The sequence below is a fragment of the Berghia stephanieae genome, chromosome 13, assembly GCF_034508935.2.
Source record: "Berghia stephanieae isolate SIO BIC M18660-M18661 chromosome 13, UCSD_Bste_1.3, whole genome shotgun sequence".
Lineage (NCBI taxonomy): Eukaryota > Metazoa > Mollusca > Gastropoda > Nudibranchia > Aeolidiidae > Berghia > Berghia stephanieae.
In genome coordinates this window covers 34,157,672-34,183,166 of record NC_088372.1, presented here as the reverse complement: position 1 = coordinate 34,183,166, position 25,495 = coordinate 34,157,672, and the positions used below count along the sequence as shown (strand labels likewise).

General features: G+C 36.2%; 1 protein-coding gene across 2 annotated transcripts; it reads right to left on the bottom strand.

Moving 5' to 3' along the window:
* Positions 1 to 1,603: 1,603 nt before the first annotated feature.
* LOC144958534 (lysophosphatidic acid phosphatase type 6-like) lies at positions 1,604 to 25,047 on the bottom strand. 2 transcript variants are annotated; one of them, XM_078890572.1, is made up of 12 exons: positions 24,851 to 25,047; positions 21,191 to 21,390; positions 20,590 to 20,727; positions 19,785 to 19,998; positions 15,869 to 16,039; positions 13,869 to 14,239; positions 12,441 to 12,568; positions 10,225 to 10,437; positions 8,102 to 8,296; positions 6,050 to 6,224; positions 4,315 to 4,450; positions 1,604 to 3,142 (listed from the first exon to the last, which is right to left on the bottom strand). In XM_078890572.1, exons 1-12 carry the CDS (start codon positions 24,882 to 24,884, stop codon positions 3,063 to 3,065), a joined length of 2,055 nt encoding a protein of 684 aa, XP_078746698.1. In that variant the 5' UTR covers positions 24,885 to 25,047; the 3' UTR covers positions 1,604 to 3,062. The 2 variants fall into 2 exon arrangements, with proteins under 2 accessions (XP_078746698.1, XP_078746699.1); XM_078890573.1 differs by lacking the exon at positions 15,869 to 16,039 and having other exon boundaries at positions 2,918 to 3,142; positions 24,851 to 25,006.
* Positions 25,048 to 25,495: the final 448 nt, after the last annotated feature.

The following is a 25,495-nucleotide window of genomic DNA, read 5'->3' as shown; positions in this document are numbered from 1 at the left end:
ATATTTGTGAAGCTGGCTGAGAAAACCCGGGAAGATGCGGCAAGCTTTGATTCGAGATATGAGCCAAAATCGAAGATAAAGTGTTTCCCATAGCAACAAATTTTATTGAGAAAAAAATTCATAACTTGGGTTCTCATAGACATAGAAAGAAAATTTAAAGTGATAAATAATCAGAAAGACGTGTGGTCTACACCACTGCACAATAGAACTCAATTTATGAAATTTGGGCATCTTTCCGGTTAGTCAGCCACACATTTTTTTGGACAGATTGTTGTGGTTTTTTTTGTTTTTAAGGGTTTTAAGGGTGCTTGCAACACATTGAGGTCATATCAGCACCAGTAAATAGGAAGAAAATGTGATAGTAAAAAGATATAGAATTACAATTAAAGTACCCAAGAAAAAGGAAGACAACGGGGAATTAGTTCAAAAAGGGAACAGATGTAGATTCCAAGAGCACACTATCAAAATACTCAGTTGAGATCACCTAAAAGTCTCACCCAGACACCAGCACAAGATCCGACTAAGAAGAATACACTCAAATGTTTACAAATGATATGTTGAAGATTAAAAAAAAAAAACAATACATCACAAAGAGATGATTTACAATGAAAAAATTATCATCTCCCAAAACTCTAACTATACATTTGACTATTTCCTTAAAGCCAATAACTCCAGCCAGGGTCAGGACAAAACCAAGTAATCTCATTCCAAGACAAAAGACAGAAAGCACTTGGAAAACAGATATAGGGGGATAGAAGACACAGCATGTACCTCTCTGCCCGTTATGGGAGGTCAGGAATCCCACCCAGTTTACAGATTAGTAACAGTGGATAAAACTTAGTTCTATTCGGAGATCAAATGCCAGTCAAAACAAGAGATAACCCGCGAGGAGCCAAGCTTTTGGTTCTTTGGAAAATGTTACTCTCCCTCTCCAAAAGGATACAAATAAATATATGCGTGCTGATTGGGCAAAATAAATAATAAAAATTATGGCAATGATAATAATAATAATAATAATAATAATAATAATAATAATAATAATAATAATAGTAATAATAATAAAAATAATTTGCTATTAAATTGATTTTAAAAATTTGAATCGTGATAAAATGAAACCCTAGTTAGGCCAAAAGTGGCCATTTAATATTGATATATAACAATAAAACTATTATAGAATTAATGTGACGCCTCAAGCTCAGAACGTTTTACTGCCAAGAATAGTTAAAATGCTAAAAATTTAATTAATAGTCGTAAATATGAAACTTACATGATGGTTACCTTTTGCATTGAGGTAGATAAGTAAAAGTTATTAAATTGTGGAAAACATGAAAATTATATATCTGGTAAAACTCGTAAAAATTTTGTTATTAAAGTGTGAAAAAAGTGTGCATGAAAGGATTTAATTTAGAGCTTGCATTTTAGTGTACAGTTGTCTTGAAGGTAATAGGCCTCTCTCTCTCTTTCGGAACTAGTTGAAAAATATTCAAAACACCAAAACAGTTATGTCCCTTACGTTCGACCAGTGACTTGACCAAACTAGTTGTCCCTCAAATACGAAAAAAAAAAAAAAAAAAAAAAAAACTGGAATAAGATCCTTTTCTCATTTTGGACTGTCTGTTTGGAACACTTTACCAGAAGAACATTCGTGAAAAAGAATCTTTTGTCTATTTTTAAACGTTGGCTTAACGGGAAAGGCTTCTGGTTTGTGTTGTGTATGTGTATGTGTGTGTTGTGTATGTGTGTATGTGTGTTGTGTGTGTGTGTGTGTGTGTGTGTGTATGTGTGTGTGTTGTGTATGTGTGTGTGTTGTGTGTGGTGTATGTGTGGTGTGTATGTGTGTGTATGTGTGTGTATGTGTTGTAGTGTGTGTGTGTTAGTGTGTGTATGTGTGTAGTGTGTATGTGTGTGGTTGTGTGTATGTGTGTGTGTATGTGTGTGTGTATGTGTGTGTGTGTTGGTTGTGTGTGTGTGTATGTGTGTGTATGTGTGTGTGTGTTGTGTGTTGTGTATGGTGTGTGTTTATTGTGTGTGTGTGTGTTGTGTGTGTGTGTGTTGTGTATGTGTGTATGTGTGTTTTGTGTGTGTGTGTTGTGTATGTGTGTGTGTGTGTTGTGTGTGTGTGTGTATGTGTGTGTGTGTATGTGTGTGTGTGTTGTGTATGTGTGTGTGTGTGTTGTGTATGTGTGTGTGTTGTGGTGTTGGTGTGTATGTGTAGTGTGTGTGTGTTGTGTATGTGTGTTGTGTGTATGTGTGTTGTGTTGTGTATGTGTGTGTGTGTGTATGTGTGTGTTGGGTTTGGTATGTAGTTATTGAGTTGTGTTGTTTCGTTTGTTAATTTCAGCATATTGTAGTTTCAGCACTTAGAGTCTGATGTTTCTGAGTTACAGTACTATATTAGTTTCCAGCATTATTATTATCATTATTACGATAATTAAAATAAATGTATCGCAGAAAAAAAAAGATATTAATTTTTTTTTTAATTTAACATCAATTTCCAATTACATGCACAAGTTTGTCATCGACATAAAACCGATTTCAGTTAATGGGTCACAAGTTGAAAAAAAATAAGAATAAAAATCCTACATTCATATTGTATGCACATGACTGGCTGGCAGTTGGGGTAGCAGTCCACGACAAGAAAAAATAAATTCTCATTTCTCACTCTATAAGACATACAATGTTTTGTATTTTATGATTTGATGAACAATGAATATAACAGCTTTTTAAAAAATGAGCAAATTACTAAACAAAGAACGGTTTGGACTCAAACTTTTCTTCAGACAAAAAAAAGTAATTTTTTTTTATAACTGGCTGAAGAAAAGGTTCGACCCCAGAATGTTCTGTGTTTAGTACGGTTTATAACTCTTTGTTATTGGCTGAAAACAGATTTTTTCCTGAAATATTCCGTGTTCTACGGTTTATTCAGTCTTTCAATAAGCTAATATATTCATTTTTATTCATTACTATTTTCAAGTTACAGCTCAAAGCAGCTAAAAAATAGTTCACTTTGACCAGATTAATATTAAGATTCATGTTTTGTATAATTGATCTTCCCAAAGTCATCACATTCCAGCTGGCGTTTCCGAGATCGTCTTAGATTTCTTGGCCTCTAATTTCTCTCCTTCTTCATGTTGTAAAAGATCTGAGAGAGAGAAAAGTATATATAGTTGAGTATAATAATAATAATTACAACAACAACAACAACAACAACAACAACAACAACAACAACAATAATAATAACCATAATGAGGATGATGATGATGATGATGATGATGATGATGATGATGATGATAATGATGATGATGATGATGACGACGACGACGACGATGATGATGATGATGATGATGATGATGATGATGATGATGATGGTGCTTAGGATGATGATGATGATGATCATGATGATCATGATGGCATTGTTTTTTCTTTTAAATTTCTTTTATGAAAACAGTATGTGTTCCAAGTTTTGAATCACCTCAAGGTATCTCAGTTTGAACATTTGTATTGCAAAGTTAATATCTGCAAATGAATTCTTCTACCTATGAAAAATATGCATCATCTAAAAATTAAAAAATTTATGTGAAAATTCAAATTTCATTCTTACAAAAACCTTATCTTTGTGCGGCTATGTGGTCTTGTGGTAAGACTCTTGCTTTCGGATCGGAAGGTCTTGGGTTCGAGTCTCACTCAGCGCATAGTCGAGTCCTTCAAAAAGGCTCTTTACTCACATTCTCTCACCATACTCAGGTGTAAAGTGAGCACCTGGCCGTTAACAGAGTTGTCTCTCTCCCCCCAAAAAATTGTAATATTGCCTAAGAGGCGTAATGTCCTGTCCTTACATGTTAAGTGTTGCTGTTCGTCAGGGGCCCTTTGTAAAGCGCTTTGAGCACATTAGTGGATATTGCGCTATACAAAAGCTCAATTTTGATCTAATAATGTTTCATTGCTTACCTTAATATTTAATTCAATTTAACTACATGATACAAGCTACTTAACTTTCATAATAAACATCTGCCAATAGTTAGAAAATGTGTGGAAAGTGGAAATAAATGATGGAGTCATAATAATCCGAACCGCTACTCAAAATTCATCATTCCTTAATTAAATGTGTCGAAATATAAGAGAGCAAAGAGAATTCCTATAACAGAAGAAGCCAATTTCCTACTAAATTTTAAGTTTTTCATCCTAAAACTTTACAGATGTGCCCGTATTGTAGACAAAAAGTCATAGGGTAGGCAAGCCAGTGTATCTAACCAGAATGAGTTGTGAAGAGCATTTTAGCGAAAACTTCTAGATGATATCAAAAACCTCGGTTACCTTTAGCGACTTCTTTCAGAAAGTTGGAAGCACAAATCCTATCAAAATCTTCCTGGCTAATCGAGTAAGAGTCGACAACCTTTCGAAAGTTTTCCCATCGTATCAATTCCTTGTCTTGGCCACGGAGTTTTACAGGCTGAAAATAAAGATGTCAAGATATGTATAAAACTTATGGCCAAATGTCTTGGTCATGGAATTTCACAGGCTGAAAAAAAATGGCATGATTTATATAAAATATGTGTCCAGTTGTCTTGGCTAAAGTGTTTCACAGGCTTTAAAAAAAATGGCATGACTTATATAAAATATGTGTCCAAATGTCTTGGCTACGGTGTTTCACAGGCTGAAAAAAAAAATGGCATGACTTATATATAATATGTGTCCAGATGTCTTGGCTAAAGTGTTTCACAGGCTTTAAAAAGAAATGGCATGACTTATATATAATATGTGTCCAGATGTCTTGGCTACAGTGTTTCACAGGCTGAAAAAAAAATGGCATGATTTATATAAATAGACCTGTAAATGAGCTCTGTAAAAATTAACTGAAACTGAACCTCACTGAAACTCTTCGTATTCGTATCAGAAAAATCCAAAGAATCGAAATGAATAGTAAACAGCAAGCTCGCTTGAGCAAAACAATGGCAGAAAACAAATTACGTGGGAATTAATTAGGCTACTTAACATTGTTTCTTATAATTAGGTACCCAACCAGTGAAGAAACGGTCAACCAGTTTGTTTACAAAGTGAGGCAATCGAGATGCGCTTGTAGCAATCATATAACTTTCGATTTGAAGGTGTCTTCATAATGCACTTCCGGCGTTTGCATTAAACTTTTTCATACTTTTAGGTTCCATCAAGTAAATGTGGTCAATTTTGGCTTAGACGAAACAGTGAAATTTATTGCTCGGCGGCTCAATTAAAATTGGCTACCATTGGGATCACGACAGGTTTGGAAAGTGAAAAAATAATTTCACGAAGGCTGTGTGAAAATACACTGGGATGTGTTCAGACACTGCAATTATAAAAAGCGTCGCTTAGCCTTGGCAATATATCTATCGTTAATATAAATGGCCCATGAGCTATACATAACGATGTGGAACATTCCTAATTATTTCACGGTCGTTCGACTACAATTCATGAATTCTTTCTTTCTTCATTTCTTTCTTTCCTTTTTAAAAACAATATTTGAATTTGACAAATTGACTGATTTCAGTTAATTGACTGAGAATTGACAAGTCTATATAAAATGTGTCCAGATGTATTGGCTACGGATTTTCGCAGGCTTTAAAAAAAAATGGCAAGAAATATATAAAATCAACCAAACTTCTGTACTCTTCCTCCTAAATAAAACAAAACAAAACAAAACAATACAAAAATTTTTAAATTAAAAAAAAATAAAAAATCGAACTTCCGTACTATTGTATCCTAAATAAAACAAAAAAATGAAACCAAACTTCTGTACTTTGTATCCTGAATATATAAAAAAATAAAAATTATCCAAACTTCTGTACTTTGTATCCTAAATATAAAAATAAAATATTTAACCAAACTTCTGTACTTTATCCTAAATAAAATTTAAAAACCCAAACTTATGTACTTTGTATCCTAAACAAAACAAATAAAATTAACCAAACTTCCATATACTTTTTGGCAATAAATTTAGTCTTCAGTATGAAAACCACCACAAAGTAGTAACACCATTTGGATGCGATGGGTTACCCATTAGTAATTGACTGACCTCTCCAAGAAGCATCACTCTGACGTAGAAATCAGTTGATATATTCTTGTCCTGGTAGATCTCCAGACGAAGGTCAGCACCGAAGGGAGGCCAGACGTTTTTCCAGAGCCCCAATGATTCAAGCAGGGACACCATTGTTGAATCGTGGGAAGAGTACAGGCACAGGCGTTGTGGACTGAAATGGAGCAGGGAGAGAATTCTGAATGTATACATATATTCATCTTACACAAGCCTCTGTTTTGTTTGTTTTTAAGGGTTTTACGGTACTTGCAACACATTAAGGTCATATCAGTGCCAGTAACAAGGAAGAAAATGGGGTAAAAAGCTCTAGAATTACAATTAAAGCACTCAAGAAAAGGTAAGACAAAGGGGATCGGTTCAAATAGGGAATGGATGTAGATTCCAAGAGCATACCATCAATGTACTTAGTTGGAAATCACCTAAAAGTCTCATCCAGACACAAGCAAAGGCCCCTACTAAGGGGAATACACTCAAATGTTTTCAAATCATTTATGATATGTAAACAAAACATAATACAGTGCATAACACAGAGATTATATACAATGAAAAAAATATCATCTAACGAAACTAAATAGAAAATTTGGCTGTTTCCCTCTCAGCAAGGGCATCCGGCTAGGGCCTGGACAAAACCAAATAATCTCATTCCAAGACAAAGACAGAAAGCAAGTTGGGAAACAGATACAGGGGGATAGAAGACACAGTAAGTATCTCTCTGCCCACTATGGGAAGTCAGGAACCCCACCCAGTACTCAAATTCTGGCCACCAGATGTGAAGATAAGGTATCCAAAGACACCTTGTGAGAACAATGTAAACAGATGCCTGTCACACGCTCAATACAAGCTAGGAAATGGAAATGTGGAAATGGGTTGGGCACACTTTGAGAATGGAAGATGGCAATGTACTGGCTATGTGGTCTAGTGGTATGACTCCCACCTTTGAATCGGAAGGTTCAGGGTTCGAGGCTCGCTCTGAGCAGCACACATAGTTGAGTCCTTGGAAAAGGATTCTTTATTCACATTCTCTCACCATACTCGAGTGTAAAATGAATATGTAGCCATTAACAGAGACACTGCCTAACAAGGGTCATGTCTCATCTCACATGTTAAGCATTGATGTGGGTTTCTTGAAATGTACACACCTGCTAGACCACACCAATTCCAACATGAATGACTGATTACTGTTCCCATATGTAAACTATCTCTAGATGAAAAAAGATCTTTCTCTGTCGTGGCCCCAAAAGTATGGAACACATTAGATAAATAAATCAAAGACGCCCCCACACTCAGTAATTTTAGGGAAACTTTTGAAAACATTCCTTTTTCAGACAAGCTTTTGAGTAACTGTAGTCAGACCTGTTTAGTACAACAAAAAAAATTGTAGAAATACGACTTTTGGCGACTCCATATACAGCACTGCTGTTTATTTCTTCCTAAAATCGGAAAACTTGGTTATACTGCTGGAACCCGGCAAGTGACTGACAACAGCAGCTGTATGCTGTAAAAGTGGCTACCTGGATGGGGATTCCCCTTTTAGAGGGTTAAGACACAAAGTATTGCATAACACCATATCTAGATGACCACTTACATTACAATGATATTAACTAATGGAACAGACAGTTCTACTTTTACTTGCTTGCTATGTTGGTTCTTTTTATCGTTTCATTATGATTATTCTGAAAGGTTTTATAAGTAATTTATAATCCCTACTATTTCAAAATATTTTTATTGTTGTTTATTCATCCCATATGGGAAATTTGTCTTTAAGAGTCTATTCCAAGGGAAGACTGGAATAACCCAGGCATCAGCCGCAGTGCAGGGCCGCAAATTGAGCTAGGGCGAGGTGACTTGCTCAAAGCCACACAGCACAGCGGCGGGTGATCGAACCAGGTACCTTTCGGGTATGAAGCAAAGATCGCACCGCTGAGCCACGCTTCCCCTCCTAAGTCTTGGGAGATGGAAATTGGATGGCAGATACGTGCAACTCCTAAAAAAAACAAAACAATACAAGCGACCCCACCTGTAGAGACTTACTTCACTCCCCTCATGGCCCCCTCGGCCCTGTTCACCATGTCTGTCAACAAACGGCCCACAGCCAGACTGGTTACCACTTGCCTCTCTCTCTCATGACGGCCAGTCATGGCATGGTACATCATGAGGGTACCGTTATCCACAGTGTTCCCGAAAAACTCCTGTAATCCCTTTGGAAAGTCCCATCCATGTGTCAAACTGGCAGAAACAAAAAAAAAATTGATCTTTTATATAGCAGGGTCCCAAAAGCTCAGTTGGTAGAGCACTCGCTTCACACACAAAGGAACCGAGATTGAGTCCGGGTACAGTTCAGATGTATTTCCAACCCCCACCCTGTCCACCCAGAAACAAATGGGTAGCTAGTTCTGTTAGATCTGGTGGAAAGTACTTTGCAACAGACTAGTCTTCTATCCAAAGGGTAGCAAGCAATTGCTATTGTCCTTTTCACGCTATTGAAACCCGGATAAACTCTGGCTCTATGGGTCTTACTGCTCTGAAGTAATAATAATAATAATAAAAATAATAATTATTATTATAAAACATTTTTTTCCCCCTGTAGTCAAGAGGATAAAATCGATTTATTATAATTTGGTTGATAAAATTGCAAATTTTTCATACTGAACAATCTTATAAGGAATGGAAAGGAAGGAAAAGTAGTCCCTCAGGGCCAAATGGCCCATGGAGCCGGAGTTTATCCAGGTTTTTATAGTGTGAAACAGACAAGAGCAATTGCTTGCTACCCTATGGATAGGAGGAAAGTCTATTGCTAAATACTTTCCACCAGATCTAACAGACCCAGCTACCCAATCATTGTTGGGTGGACAGCAGAGGGGGTCAGAATAAAATCTCAACTGCCCCTGGGGTCGATCTCAGCCCCTTTGATTGTAAAGTGAGTGCTATGTCATAGAGAACATTATTAAAAGGCTACATCGGCAGCACTGTGTATTACATTAGTAGGTAGTTCCTATTGCAATGTGAAATTAAAAGATATACTGACTTTTTTTTTTTTTTTTAAGGGTTTTACAGCGCATGCGACACATTTAGGTCATATCAGCGCCAGTAAAAAGAAGAAAATGGGATAGTCAAAATATTCTAGATTTACAATCAAAGCAAGAAAAAGTAAGACAAAGGGGAAGTGGTTCAAATAGGGAACAGATGTAGATTCCAAGAGCACATTATCAGTGTACTCAGTTTGAGAGTCTTATCCAGACACGATACAAGAACCAACAAAGAAGAACACACTCAAATGCTTACATCATGCATTCAAAATAACATATAATAATACATAGGAGAGATTTACAAGGAAATAAATATCATCTCCCAAAACAAAAACTATGAATTTGACTGTTTACCTCTGAGCCAGTGTATCTGGTCAGCACCAAGACAAAACCAAGTAATCTCATTCCTAGACAAAGACAGAAAGCAAAACGGAAAACAGATTAAGGGTATAAAAAACACAGTAAGTGCCACCCTTCCCATTATGGGAGGCCAGGAAATCCACCCAGGATATACTGACTCTCTGCAAAATACAGTTAGGCAATCTTGAGCATGGTCAGATACTGGATGGGTGAAAACAGCTGCAAAACTCTGACCACTTCATTGTGGGTTATATAGATAGAATGAAGTTGACGTCAGTCGGGTCTTTGTTATTGTTTTGTGCCATCCACGTTTATTAGTACTTCTCACTAAAATGTATTAACCAGACTATAAAAGCTAACGGTTACAAACAGTTTTGTGTGTTGGTCCGTTATACTTCCGGATGGCAATGTTGCGACCTTCTTAGCCAAGTGCATACTATCTATATACTATATATATATATATATATATATAATATATATATATATATATATATATATATATATATATATATATATATAATATATATATATATATATATACTTTACCCTTATTCAAACTCAGGTTTGAATGAGCACTTGGCTGTAGGCAATGGGGGATATTGTAAGAGTGTTATACAAAGAGGATGCCTAGTAGGGGATGCAGAGCTGACTCTTGAAAATTCAAAAATTCAAAAATTTTACGAGATTAAAAATAATAATCCCTATAATTAGCAAGTACCTCCCATGGCCACTATGGAATAACATTGTTTATTCTCCCTCAATTCTCACCGAGCTTTCATGTCGTCGTAGAGAAAGACAAAATTAATTTTCTTGGTAGTTGAATGATCCATCTTATAAGACACATGCTGGTAAAACTCTAGGGGATCTCTCCAGCTTTCCTTGAGGGCTTGGCTGATGGGATCAAAAACTTCTAGCTTTTTCACTGACAGCCAGGAGAACAGGGAAAGCGGCCCGGTGTCCCCACTCTTACTAGAGTCAAGCCTGTGAAGGAATTATAAAAAAAAGTTCTATATTTTATCAGGTTTTTCATTCATCTTTTGTTTTGTTTTGTGTAAGTTTGGATCAGAAGGACCTGGGTTCGAGCCTCACTCGGCGCATAACCACCAACCCTTCTGCTTTTGGCGGAATCATTCCTATTTTCATTCTTCATTTTCCACTAGTACGCCATTGTCTCTAACATTCTGATTTTCAAAAATGATAATGATGGGGGGTGGGGGGGGGGGGGGGGGGGGGGGCAGGCAAGGGTTAAAAAGGTGAATTTTTTTTTTAATGATTGCCAAAATGGAGATAAGTAGGAAAATTAATTGCACTCCTTTCCCTCTTCCTCATTCCATTACCTAATACATGTCTCTTTCTACATGTTACGTGTTACTGTTGGTCGAAAGCACTTTGAGCAATTTTAGTGCATATAGCTCAGAGTACTGTTGTGTTGGGATTTGCTTCTTTATCACGTCCTACGAACTATTGTAAATCAAAGCTATTAGTAGTAGTAGTATTGTTAGTCTTACCGTCATCACCATAATCACCATCATCATTTATTATTTTTTTTATAATTATCATTATTATTTTTATAACTGTTATCATTATTACTTTTATAACTGTTATCATTATGATTTTTATAACTGTTATCATTATTATTTTTATAATGAATAATGTTGTTGCTTTCATCATGATCATCATCATTATTATTATTATTTGTATTATTAAAAATATTAATCAGGAGTATTAAGCAAAAGTGAAGACACCTTTTATTCAGAAAAGAGAAAAATGGTAGGATGATCGTAGCTGACTGGCATGGGTCATCAACTACTACTAAAACATCTGAATAACATAAATAATGGATGAAAAAAAAATGTTAATCAGAATTTCAAGACAAAAATAAGGATAAACTGATGTAGAATACATGAAAGCATTTTGAAATGTGCTGATTTTGGTGAACATGTGAAAAAGTGCTATATATAGATATATTCATATCTAATCAGTTCTTCATTTTAATCTACAATAACAAACTTACCACTGGGCTACTTTGAGCTACATCTATGAAGTAGGCATTGCTCATTCTTTTTAAAACTAAGTGCAACTATGTAGTCTTGAGGTATGACACGCGCCTTCAGATCGGAAGGTCCAGGGTTCGAGTCCCGCTCTCGGCTTCGAATGGTTGAATCCTTGGAACAGGCTCTTTACTCACATTATCTCTCCATACTCGGGTATAAAATGAGTACCTGGTTGTTAACAGGGTTGTCTCTGAGTGAAAATTGTAAAATTGCCTGAGAGTCATGTCACGTCTCATCCTACATGTAAAGTGTTGCTGTTGGCTAAGGACTCCCTGTAAAGCACTTTGAGCAGATATTGCGCTCTATAAAAGATCAAGTTTTTAAAAATAAAAGCTAAGAGTATTTAGAAAATTAATAAATACTTACTTACAAACACTTTGATGTCCATCATCAACGTAGATTAACCATGTCTCATATTTTGAATAACCTCCCTTACTTCAACTTGATGTCTGTCTAAAACATACATTAACCATGACTTATGTTTTGAATAACCTCCCTTACTTTAACTTGATGTCTGTCTAGAACGTACATTAACCATGTCTTATGTTTTGAATAACCTCCCTTACTTCCACTTGATGTCTGTCTAAAATGTTCATTAGCCATGTCTTACTTTTTGAATAACCTCCCTTACTTCCACTTGATGTCTGTCTCAAGCGTACATTAGCCATGTCTTACTTTATCCAACGACTTCCCTTTCTTCCACTTCATGTCTGTCTAAAACGTACATTAGCCATGTCTTACTTTTTGAGTGACCGGCCTTTCTTCCACTTGATGTCTGTCTAAAACGTACACTAACAATTACTTTTCAACCATCTCCATTCCTTCTAATTAATGTGACTAAAATGTACATCAACCATGTTTTACTATTTGGATGTTCTCCCTTCCTTCCACCTTGATGTCTGCCTAAAACATACAGTAACCATAACTTACTTTTTGAGTGACCGGCCTTTCTTCCACTTGATGTCTGTCACAAACGACGACACAAGACTCCCATCTGGTTGGACAGTGACCTCTTTACAGATTTTTTTGTTGTAAAAGTGAGGATTGGAATCGAAATGCTGGGATGAAATAGAAAAAAAAAAGAAAAAGAAAAAATAGAACAAAACAAAATCCCCTTGTTTAAGTTTTAATTAAGTTTTACAAGATTAACAAAACTCGAACAACGTTGGCTTAGTAAAACACCTGAGAAAAAGACAAAGTCTATCTTTAACATTATCATCATTCCTTGATCACTTTGTGGTCTTTATAGTAGCTTTAAGTCCTGCGGGATCCCGGTTCGAGTTCCGGTGTGGACGGAGCATGGTTTTGTCTTTGGAGAAAGTTCTTAACTCATGTTCTCTCACTGTACTCAGGTGTAAAATGAGTACCAGGCTGGTAACAGCATTGTCTATGGAAAAAAAATGTAATAGGCGGCACACGTCTTGCCTTAAGATATGTTAAGTGTTGTAGTTGATTTGAGACCTCTTGTAAAACAGCTTGAGCACATTAAGCAGAAATTGCGCTTTACAAAAACTCTCCTTTTTTTTTTTGGTTTTCTTGACAATGAGATTCAAACATTGTGAAACATGAAAACTGTCACCCATACCAAAAATATACATCTGAACACTCAGACAAATGGGTTCAGAGCTTTAAAAAAAAAAAAGAAATTCACTCCCAATAAATACAACCACACAATTTCTAAACCCATTTTAAGTAAGTATCTAAAACATACACATTCAAATCTGTCAACTGTTGAGGTTTTAACTTTACTTTAAATACAAACGAATTGGAAAATCCCAATACTAAAAGTACGTAAGTCACATTTTTCTCTAATTTTAAGCCTATTAAGTGATAAACTTATTTTCACAATAAACATGATCAAAGTCTGGTCACTCAACAGTTATTTTCACAATAAACACATTCCAAGGCCAGTCACTAACAAGTTATTTTCACAATAAACACATTCCAAGGCCAGTCACTAACAAGTTATTTTCACAATAAACACATTCCAAGGCCAGTCACTAACAAGTTATTTTCACAATAAACACATTCCAAGGCCAGTCACTAACAAGTTATTTTCACGATAAACACATTCCAAGGCCAGTCACTAACAAGTTATTTTCACAATAAACACATTCCAAGGCCAGTCACTAACAAGTTATTTTCACAATAAACACATTCCAAGTCTGGTCATCCACCAGGTATTCTCACAATAAGCATAATCTCAATACAACAATTTCATTTTTTGTATACTCTCTATAGCTAAAATCACAACTTCAACCTCCATTTTCTCAGAACTAGCCTCTGGTACTTTTTTTAGCACTTGGATTTTCTAATATTGAACGGGTAACCTGATAATATTTCCGCTTGAATACTTACAAATTTAAATCTGAAACCAGATGTAAATTTTGTTTGGAATTCTTCCACCTCCAACTGACGCAAATGTAATAGGGCCTTCAACTCCTCTTTTGGCAGACGCTTACCCAAGGTCGGGTGGTGTGTCATTACGTTGTGCCAAAAACGATGCACTTTATCGACCGCATCGTTTCGATTCTGTATGGATTCGTAAAGCTGTTTATCGTAGGTCACCGGTTGCCGTTCTGTGTTGTACACCATAGAGACAGAATTGTTGAGACAAGTAGATGATGAGGATGATGATGATGATGATTTTTTATTATGAGTTTCAAAGGCTCGACTGAACTTTTCCTGGGCTTCCTCCAAATCTTTCTGCTGGATATCATGAGCTTCATCTGTTTGTTTTATTTTTTTCATCGAAGAAAAAAAGTGAAAACTTTTTAAAACAGGGTGGCCAATTCGTAAGGCAAAAATTTACTAACCTTTTACACAATCACATTGACAGACCCTTTCTGAGGGCTGTACTCCAGTAAAAAGACATCATATTGTTACTTTTTCCCTTTATCAGGTGATTGAAAAATACACTGAGGGTTTATAACATACTGAATTCCGTAAATATACGGAAAATTGGCAGCCTTGTTAAAAAAATTCATTAATGATAAGGATGAACGATTTCTTTTTTTCTGCTCGACTGCTCTTTCTCCTTCTTTGCATTATCTTTCTTATTCTTCTTCTCCTCGTTCTCCTCCTCCTCCTCCTCCTCCTTCTTCTTCTTCTTCTTCTTCTTCTTCTTCTTCTTCTTCTTCTTCTTCTTCTTCTTCTTCTTCTTCTTCTTCTTCTCCTACTCCTATCTCCTCGTCCTCCTCCTCCTCCTTCTTCTTCTCCTACTTCTTCTTCTTCGTCTTCTTCTTCTCGTCCCCCCTCTCCTTCTTCTCTCTTCTCCTCTCTCTTCTCTCTCCTTCTTCTTCTTCTCTCTTCTTCTTCTTCTTCTTCTTCTTCTTCTTCTTCTTCTTCTTCTTCTTCTTCTTCTTCTTCTTCTTCTTCTTCTTCTTCTTCTTCTTCTTCTTCTTCTTCTTCTTCTTCTTCTTCTTCATCTTCTTCTTTTACTACTTTTACTACTTCTTCTTCTTCTTCTCCTCCTCCTCCTTCTTCTACTTCTTCTTTTTCAAATAAAGCAAATGACACAGTCATCACTGTGTGACTTGGTAACTCAACAGTACAATATCTCATCTTGTCACAAAAGTTAAATGGTCGAATGGGTGACAGCAATAGTGGAAAAATTCTGATCCTAATGTTATGTCCTTGGGTAAGGAACTTGACACAAATCACCCCACTCAACTCAGGTGTGAATGAGTACCTGGTTTTGGGCAGTGACATTAATTGTACTCTTTAGTACAAAAACTATATCAAACAGACAATTGATAATGATGTGTGAACTGGACCTATGGCTCAATATGGACTGCTAGGGAAATACATAAAACATTGTGGAGCACATAGTGCATAGTAAATCATAGGAAATGCGCTATATACATGTTCATAACTATTTTTCTCATAACAGCCAACTTTTCAAAAAGTTAAAACGGGACATCCGAAAAAGCCCACAACCATCATAACCCAAATAGGCAGTATGTTTGGACTATGATAAGCTATAATCTTCAGACCTGCCAACCAACTGGCTAACCCAAATAGGGACATTTTAAGTGCATGATAATACATAAAAGTATTTATGCATTTATAAGTTTTTTGTTGTCGGTTGAAAAAGGGTTTTGATCCTAAAACGTTCCATGTTTAGTATTTTGTTCTTTTATGAAGTTGTTATATTCATTTTTATTTATTTGTTTCAATTCATGTATTTATCCAACATGGCAACATTCTGATATAACGATATAAAACTTCTGGCCCCAACAATGTCATTCTAAAAGCAGGTTACACCGTAGTTTATCCTGGCTCAACCTGTTTTCATTCAGTGGGTCACAAAATATCTATTTTTTATTTTAAACAATTTGTTTTTAACACGCACATACCAATGTGTTTCTCCAACACTTCCCTGTCAGTTTTCAAGTCAGAGGTGAAGTCAAAGTGCAACATGGCAGCGTGGTTTACATGGCGTAGAACGGTACATTTGTTGGTATCTGGCACTAAGATGTTGTTGGATGTCTCTGACACCAGGATTGGGAGGGGCCCGTGTTCCGATGCTGAAAGGATGGAGTTGTTTTGTTTTTTTTGTTTTTAAGGGTTTTACGGCACTTGCAACACATTTAGTTTATATTAGCACCAGTAAAAAGGAAGGAAATGGGATAGTAAAAAGCTCTAGAATTACAATTAAAGCACCCAAGAGAAAGTAAGACATTGGGGAACTGGGAACAAAAGGGATCAGATGTAGATTCCAAGAGCATACCATCAAAGTGCTTAGTTTGAGATCACCTATAAGTCTTATCCGGACACAAGGACAAAATCCAACAAAGAGGAATACACTCAAATGCTTACATTAAACATTCAAAATAACAAATATAATAATACATAACAGAGAGATGATTTACAAGGAAAAAAAAAAATCATCTCCCAAAACAATAACTATGCATTTGACTGTTTCCCTCCCAGCTAGGACTCCGGCCAGGGCCAGGACATAACCAAGTAATCTCATTCCAAGACAAAGACAGAAAGCATGTTGGAAAACAGATATAAGGGAATAGAAGAGACAGTATGTACCCCCCTGCCCACTATGAAAGGATGGAGTTGACAAACAGAATTCACTTATAGTAGTAGTAGTAATAATAATAATAATAATAATAATAATAATAATAATAATAATAATAATAATAATAATAATAATAATAATAATAATAATAAAAACACCCACACCCACACATTCTCACACCTGTGCAGAAGTGCACAGAAACCAGCAAGAACAAGTGATGAGAATGGACAGGAACATCAAAAAATACTATGATGCTGTTATAATATTTAACTAGTACAATATAACAAATACTTTGAGAATAGAAATGACTGCAGACGTTTCTTGATGTCATTGCTATGTTTAACACCGTAATTCCAAAAATATCAGACCCCAAATGCTTCGTCTCATTGGCTATATAAATTTTTTTTTTTTTAAATTATGCCCTTCTCGCCACGGCATCATAAGATATCGTCACCTTGGCGTTCCACGAAGGAATATAGATAATTCATCAAACAAGATGTCTGATGTCAACAGGAATCACCCAAGTTGTCCAAATGAGCAGATTGGGGGTTAATAATCTTGCTCAAGGAAAAGAACGAAAGTGCCTGAAGCATGGCTCGAACCCGGGACCTTTCAGGTCACAGTGCAATGCCTTAACCACTCGGCCACTTCGCCCCCCATAAAATTTATAAAGATAAAAAATACAAAGTCCAAAACTGTTTTGCTTCTCTCACTATTTAAAGTCCAAACAGAAAAGTTTGAGGCATTGGCTTTAAAAAAAGACTAAGTGCCTAGACAGTTTAGTTGGTAAAGCACTTGCTTCTCACGCAAAGGGACTGAAATTAATTCCGAGATTTTTTTCCATACCACCTTATCCACCCAGCAGTGATTGGGTGGTAGTTTATTAGTAGTTTGCAATAGATTAGTGTTCTATCAAAAAGGTAGCAAGCAATTGCTATTGTCCGTTTCACAATATAAAACTGGAACTACAGTAAAATTACTTTAAACCGAAAGAAGCTAAACCGAAAAATACATTAAACCGCAAAGAATTTAATAAATTGTACTAGTTTCTTCATTATCTTTGTACTAATTCTTACGATGAACCGAAATACTTCTAAGCAGGACTTTCTTTAAACCGAAACAACTTCAGAGTACCTTCCCTTTTTCTCTTTCTCTATTTTTCTTTAAAAATTCGGGAAGGTGGTCACATGTAATAATGCCCGGCGATATTAAACAAAGAGCGTAAGTTTAAGATGAGGGTGAGGGGTGGAATGGGGGGGGGGGGGGGGGGGGGGTAGGCAAGCACTTTAATCGCTGCACTTGGGCTTGGCCAACACCACAATCGCGCAGACTGGAAAAGGAAGACAACGGGTTCCTGGCAGGCGAAAAATTAGGAAAGAGAGAGAGAGAGTTAGGTTGTAGAATCATGTAAGCGAGATGTTCTCGCTCATGTGTTGATGCTTTGGAACTGACAAATTTTCAACATGACAATATGGGGGGGGGGGGGGGGGAGTTTAACCAACTTACTATTGACATGCCATTTCATTTCCACTTAGTTTAAATGTGTGTGTGTGTGTGTGTGTGTGTGTGTGTGTGTGTGTGTGTGTGTGTGTGTGTGATGGGCTAAAGGGGAGGGGGAGGTTCTATGTAATTGGGCCTTTGAACCTAATGGCTTTTCAACAAAATAGGGGTGTGTAGTAGACAGCTTAGCATTGACACTCCTTTTCATTTCCATTTCACTTCACCTCTGAGTAGCTGCACATCATTCATTATCAATTATCGCACAAGGACTTTCGATCTTATTTTAGCTTTACATTTTACTAAAAAATGTCTAAAAGAAAGCAATGTGCTTACACGTTTGAGTTTAAAATCAAAATACTATGTGAGTCAATGAGAAAAAAAGTTGATCAAGACGGAGATATGTAAAAAGCACGGCATCCCGAACTCAACTCTTTCAACAATTTTGAATGGAAAACGAAAACCCCCAAAAATATTTTTAAAATACACGCAAAAAAAAAAACAATTAAAAAAATAAAATTTAAAAATAATAATTTTTTTTAATGGTTACGAAGATGGCATTTATTCAACAACTCCTTTTAAGGGGAAACCCATGATACGATTAAATGAACAAATTCCTTAAATAGTTACTACCCTTGAAAAACATCGCAAAACGGGAACTTGCTTTAAACCAAAATGTCTTTAAACCGAAATGGTTTAGAAGGTCCCCAAAATTTCGGTTTAAAGTAATTCTACTGTACTTTTTTTTAAAAAGACAAAGACTTTTTTGCACAAATACTCTCTCGTAAAAGACATTCCACACAGACGACACCAAAGTGAGGTTAGGATATCTTTTCAGTTTTGTGTTTAAATGAGGGATAACCAGTTTTGTGGAATCCCTGGCCCAGCGTAGGAGATGGTTTGTAACAAATTTCTTTCAATTAGTTTTGAAAGGTAATGAAAGGCATTCACTTCATGGCAATGATAAACTGATATGCAAGTTTTTACATCAATTATCCCTTTCTCATCATGCAGCTGATGGAGGTCATGAAGCAGAGCTCTGAGAGAATCAAAACTGTGGTTTATCACTTTTCTGTAGTCTTAGAAGGACAGCAGCAATTGATCAGCAACTGTTTAGATGCTGAAAAAAATGGGAGTTTTTGTTTTAATTCACCAAAAGTGTGATACTATTTTCAAAAGTGTTAAATGAACAGAAGCAATTGCTTGTTACCTTTTTGATAGGAACCCAGTCTATTGCAACTTACAATCCACCAGATCTAACATACCAAACTGACTGGCTGGACTGCTTATTCTTACAACTATCAAAGTCACACTCTGTCCATTCATTACATTCCCAACTTTGTCAGCGGTGGTCCTGATAGTTCAGTTGCTAAAAACACTTACTTCGCAAGCAAAGAGATTGTGATTGATCCCACATGCAGTCAAGATCTTTACCTGATCCACTGTCCACCCAGCCGTAATTGGGTAGCTGGATCTATCAGATCCGGTGGAAAGTACTTGTGATAGACTAGCGTCTTGTTCAAAGGGTAGCGAGCAATTGCTATTGTCCCTTTCACACTCCACAAACTGGGAGAAACTCAAATGCCATGAGCCTAATTGTTCTGAAGGAATACATTTTTTTTTAATGGCAGACGGCCCGCACCAACACAATGCCATTTGGAGGCAAATGGCCAACCCCCCCCCCCCCCCCCCCCCCCCCCCCCCAAAAAAAAACCAAAAAAAACAAAACAAACAAACAAACAAACCATAATCTTTCAGCTGATCAGTCCCGTAAATCCCTGCAATGACGCATCGAGCTGACTCCACAGTGCGGGTGATATTGGTGCTCAAGACGTAGAACTGGTTGGGGTTAAAGGTCGACAAGTCCAACTGCTCCCTGTATGTATCTCGTATTCTTAGTCCAAGATTGTACATCTGTTCTTGTCCGTAGCTAGTGAGCTGACCACAAATTGCCCCTCCCTAAACGAGAATAAGGTAAAGAGGAGAAGTACATTGTAAAGACCTGCACCGGACAACAAACAGATGCCTGTATGGGACAGCCTGGCTCAGAGGTACGGTCTTTGCTTCGTACCCGAAAGGTACTGAGTTTGACTACCGGTCATGTTGTATGGCCTTGAGCAAGTCACTTTGCCTTAGCCCACTTTGCGGCGCTGCACTGCGGCTGATGCCTGGGTTATTCCAGTCTTCCCTTCAAATAGATCCTAAAGAAAAATTTCCCCTTATGGATAAATAAAGGGAATTTATTATTATCCTTTTAGGACAAAATCTGAAATTCAATAAAGTAACTCAAAAAGTATCATTTCTAGACCTGTATCTATAAAATTGATCACATCAAAACGCTTTTAAAATGATATAACGTAATTCAGTTTGACCATATATCAATTTCTTGCACAAATAAAATTTTCAATAATTTTTCTCTGGAACTCGAACTATGGTGAAAAAATACGAATTTAAAGGGAAGAAAATCAGAATTTGGCAAATTTTGATTTTAAAAAATAAAATCTGTTCATACCGATTAACACTGCATAGGCAGCAGGTCTGGATACTCACAGACAGCAAGTCCTTTCGACGTAACCTGTGTTCATACGGAGACCAATCAATAGGAAGGCCAGAATGGGATGAAATGCGTTCATACGGAAACAATGAAAGAAGGTGTGGTCGCATCACCAGGTCAACATCATAAGACACCTTAAAAATAAAAATAAAAATTCAATAAAAATGTTTGATTGATCGCACAGATTGGGGGGCGGAGGGGAGACAGCTAATTTTGTGTATGTTGGTGGCTTTCTTTTTTATTTTTATTTTAGTCATTTGGTGAGATATCATAAAAAAATAATTATAATAATAATCTATATTCACAAGAAAGAACCTACAGTCAAATTTGTATAAATTATGTGTAATGTGCAAGGACACAATCCTACAGAATTTTGATAAAACCTTACATAAAATGTTTTTTAAAACAACAAAAAACAAACAAACAAACAAACAAACAAAAACAAAAAATTAAAACAGAAAATCTCAAGGACAAATGAGAAATGATGGCTTAGGACAAGATATTAAGTCACTTACAGTGTCAGGTTGGAACAAAATCAAACCCTCCTAAAAAAAAACCCAGTAAGTTCAACAAGTTGAGAAATAAAAAAACAAAAACCTGCTTGAAACCCTCCAGCGTATGCAAAGGAGTTCTAGCTCCATGGCGAAAGAAGACCTGGACCTGTCTTAACTCTAGATCAAGACTAGATTCCTCAACACTGGTGACATCGCTCTCCACAACAGATTCTGCCAACACAGATTTCCTCTGAAAACCTTGAAATGTGTGGAAAAAAACAATCGATGTGGCAGCTCCTGTTGCTGGAGAGAAAAAATTAATAAATCAATTGAAGAAAAAAAAATGAAAGGGAGGGAGGGAAGGGGGAGGGAGGGAGAGAGAGAGAGAGAGAGAGAGAGAGAGAGAGAGAGAGAGAGGAGAGAGAAGAGGAGGGAGAGGAGAGAAGAGAGAGAGAGAGGAGAGATGAGAGAGAGAGGAGAGGAGAGAGAGAGAGAGAGAGGAGAGAGAGAGAGAGAGAGAGATAGAGGAGAAGTGAGAGATAGAGGAGAGGAGAGAGAGAGAGAGAGAGAGAGAGAGAGGAGAGAAGAGGAGAGAGAAGAAGAGTAGAGAGAAGTGAGAGATAGAGAGAGAGAGAGAGAAAGAGAGAGAGAGGGGGAGAGAGAGAGAAGAGAGAGAGATAGAGAGAGATAGAGAGAGACAGTGAGAGATAGAGAGAGAGAGAGAGAGAGAGAGACAGTGAGAGATAGAGAGAGAGAGAGAGAGAGAGAGAGAGAGAGAGAGAAGAGAGAGAGAAAGAGAGAGAGAGAGATAGAGAGACAGTGAGAGATAGAGAGAGAGAGAGAGAAAGAGAGAGAGAGAGAGAGAGAGAGATAGAGAGACAGTGAGAGATAGAGAGAGAGAGAGAGAGAGAGAGAGAGAGAGAGAGAGAGAGAGAGAGAGAGAGAGAGAGAGAGAGAGAGAGAGAGAGAGAGAGAGAGAGAGAGAGAGAGAGAGAGAGAAAGAGACATTCTCATAGCAAAATCTGTGGTTTCAAACGTCGAAAAGTTTGCAAGCAACGATTATATCATTACTATTGTCTACATATATTACCAAAAACAAAAAATAGATAAATTTAAAAAATTGAGAATGCAAGGCAAATGTTTTATAAGATCAGAAGATACCAAAATACACCCCCTAAAACAGTGTATTTTGGAAATTATGAAGTGATGCATAGTTAAATTTTGTAACAAACAAATAATGAATCTGCTTTTGTTTCTCCCTTTCTCCATAATATCTCCTTTGGGCTTTTAAGTCTCAAGACAGATTCTCACAAGTCCCTATTAATTATTAAAATAGTCAATCAGAGCCATGAGGCCCATTGAGCAGGAGATCATCCCAGTTGTGGAAAATTACTTTGCGATAGACTAGCGTCCTATTCCAAAGGGTAGCAAGTAACTGTTATTTTTCATTTCATGCTATAGAAACCGGGGTAAACTCTGACGCCATGGGCCGAATAGCTCTTAGAACAATTTCTGTGTAACGGGACATAAGTGATTTGCACTGTATATATCTAATTGAGGAATCTGCCTATATATTTTCTTAATCTGACGAAAATTATCACATATTTCCTGTCACTTTATCTTCAGATTCCAATTTTGTCATCATGTTCACATCCACATATAAACTATTTCGAACTGATGGGTCACAATATACAGACCAGTGTTGAATCAAGCTTTATTCTGGCACATTTCACATTGATGAAGGTTTACTGTCAAACCAAGAGTTATTTATACATCAAATAAACTTAAAAAATCAGTTTTCACTTCAATTAAATTTTATGAGACATCTTATAATTTAGACTTATGTCTTATGTACCCTGCTTTTATAAATAATTGTGAAAAATATATAGACAGCCACTGTAAAACTTTTCTTGACCGAGATTAAGGGCATACAAAATTTTACCAACAATCTCAAGGGTGTCCTGATGTACAAAATTTTATTCTTAGCGTACAATTTAAATTTGAGTTAAAGCAAACGAAGTGGCAATTCGGACTCGAGTCTGAATAGTCTCACATGGCTATTCGGACTCAAACTCCAATGTGCGTGCGTGGAACTGATAAAGAAATAGAAAAAGAGTTCAGAGGAAATTTTGTTTTGCCCATATCACACTGATACAGCTCATACCCCTACTTTGGATTGTAGAAGGATTGTTGCGTGTCTCACACTATTAGAATATGTAATTTTTAAATTATTTATTTTTGTCCTGATTTTATTTGGACATTGTTTTATGTTGTTAAAAAAGCTTTTCATTTACCACAGTTATTTTGACTGACTTATGTTTCTTTTGAAGAGTTTTAACTCTTTTTAATTTCTATCTGGACTTCCAATTGATCCATGATTTTGTCTTTCTCGTCAAGTAAAGCGGGTTTAGACTACCTGCTGATAGTTACTAAAATCGTAATTTTGATTTGCATTAATTTTAGGTAATTATCAATGATTAAATATATTTTTAAAAGACAACAAACAAAAGCTATACTCCCGTGAGAGACTATTCAGACTGAGTCCAAATAATCTGTTGATTGCACACGCACATTGAAATTTGAGTCCAAATAGCCACGGGAGACTATTCAAACTCGAGTCCGAATAACAGCAGCCTAAAGCAAATGACTCCATTACAAAAGAGATTGGGTTTTATCCCTTAGGCTTCAAAACAAATTTCCCAATGTTGATAATCTAGACTTTAAATTAATTTTTTTTTTTTCATTTTTTTATTCTGATATTATATGATACACCAGAGCGATGCGGTGGGTCACCAATATTTTTGTTTGTTGATCTCATGACACATTTTTTTAATGTTTAAAAAATAGTAATAATACAAATAAATTTTTAAAAAAAATAAATTAATAATAATGATAATAATAATAATAATTAATAATAATAATAATAATAATAATAATAATAATAATAATAATAATAATAATAATAATAATAATAATAATAATAATAATATTATCTATTTATTTATATAGGGCATTACTATCCACTGGTAAACTGCTCATCGGCACTCTACAAGGCAAGCACACATACAAACATACACACAAATTTTCTTCATTATTTATCTTACCACACACACACACACGCACACACACACACACACACACACACATACATACACACATACATATATATATATATATATATATATATATATATATATATATATATATATATATATATATATATATATATACGCGTAAAAAATATGTTGTGTTTCGGGCTTTGACAGGGGAGGGGAGACCCCAAAAAATGCTTTTTATGTGAAAGTGAAAGTACTTGAATGCACCAGAGAAAACGAGGGCAAAAAATGATTTTAATCTTTAAAGATTAGTATTTTGTGGTGATATGAACTCAAAGGCCGTTTTGAAACTTAAATATCCAGATCTAGTCCAGAGCCCAAGTGAACCAGGACGAAGTCACTTGCTCAGCTCAAGACTCAACACCAACTGCCAAGGCCAAGGTAGCCTACTCAACAAGCCATTCAAAATCAAGGTCGATTGTGTGATTGATACGTGGAAGTTGAAGTAGGGACCACCAGGTCACGAAGTAAAGACAATTCCAATAAATTGGAAGAATTGGTTGATATTACATAATTAATCATAATCAATAAGATTCGGTTCGATTTCGAATATACAGTCAAAGTAGGCCTACAGTCTACAGTCTACAATACAGTGCAGTACATCGGTGTGACAGAGGACAGGATGATGTCGATGTATAGCAACTTACCTAGAACACTTGCATTCCATAAAACTTTATACATGACTGTTTAATTTAGGTTTAACACCATGAGGGAGGTGGACAAAGAAGTTTGAGTTCAACCAAAATAAATTAAAGAGTTGTAAACAATGTTTTAAAACATTTTATTCTTATTTTTTTGGCTGATCAGCGGTTATTGCCGGTAGTAACAATAAACGTCTTGGGTCAAGAGGTCAATAGGTCAAGTTGATCAGGGATGCCAGATCAAAACAAGATAAAAAGCCAAATTTGGTCTAAAGCACAAACGCACACAAACAAACAAACAAACAAACAAACAAGCTAAAGGACCCTAATAAGTCTTGCACCCCCACCACTCTCACATTTTATTCCATTATAACCATGGAATGTATACCAACCCTCCTCTTCCATCTCCGGTTTTAAAAAACGGATAACGGAATGTGTGCATTTAACAAACAAAAAAAAATATCCTTCTCTAACGTTTGACTTACCAACCTCAGTGGCTCATTTGGTATTCGAACTATTATTATTTGTAAGAAAATCTACCAGCTTTTTAAAAAAAAGCCAAACCGATGACGAAAAAGCCAAAAAGATATAAAAATTATAAAAAGGGGAAAAGCCGACGTGCGCTTCTCTCTTCCCATGCATGCGCGCATA

Excerpts from the sequence above, each read along its gene's own strand:
- LOC144958534 (XM_078890572.1), bottom strand. The coding sequence starts at position 24,884 with ATGTATAAAGTTTTATGGAATGCAAGTGTTCTAG. Across the intron at positions 19,999-20,589 it reads GTCGAAAGGACTTGCTGTCT|GGAGGGGCAATTTGTGGTCA; the intron begins GTGAGTATCCAG and ends ATTCTCGTTTAG. Across the intron at positions 6,225-8,101 it reads GGGGCCATGAGGGGAGTGAA|TCCACAACGCCTGTGCCTGT; the intron begins GTAAGTCTCTAC and ends GCTCCATTTCAG.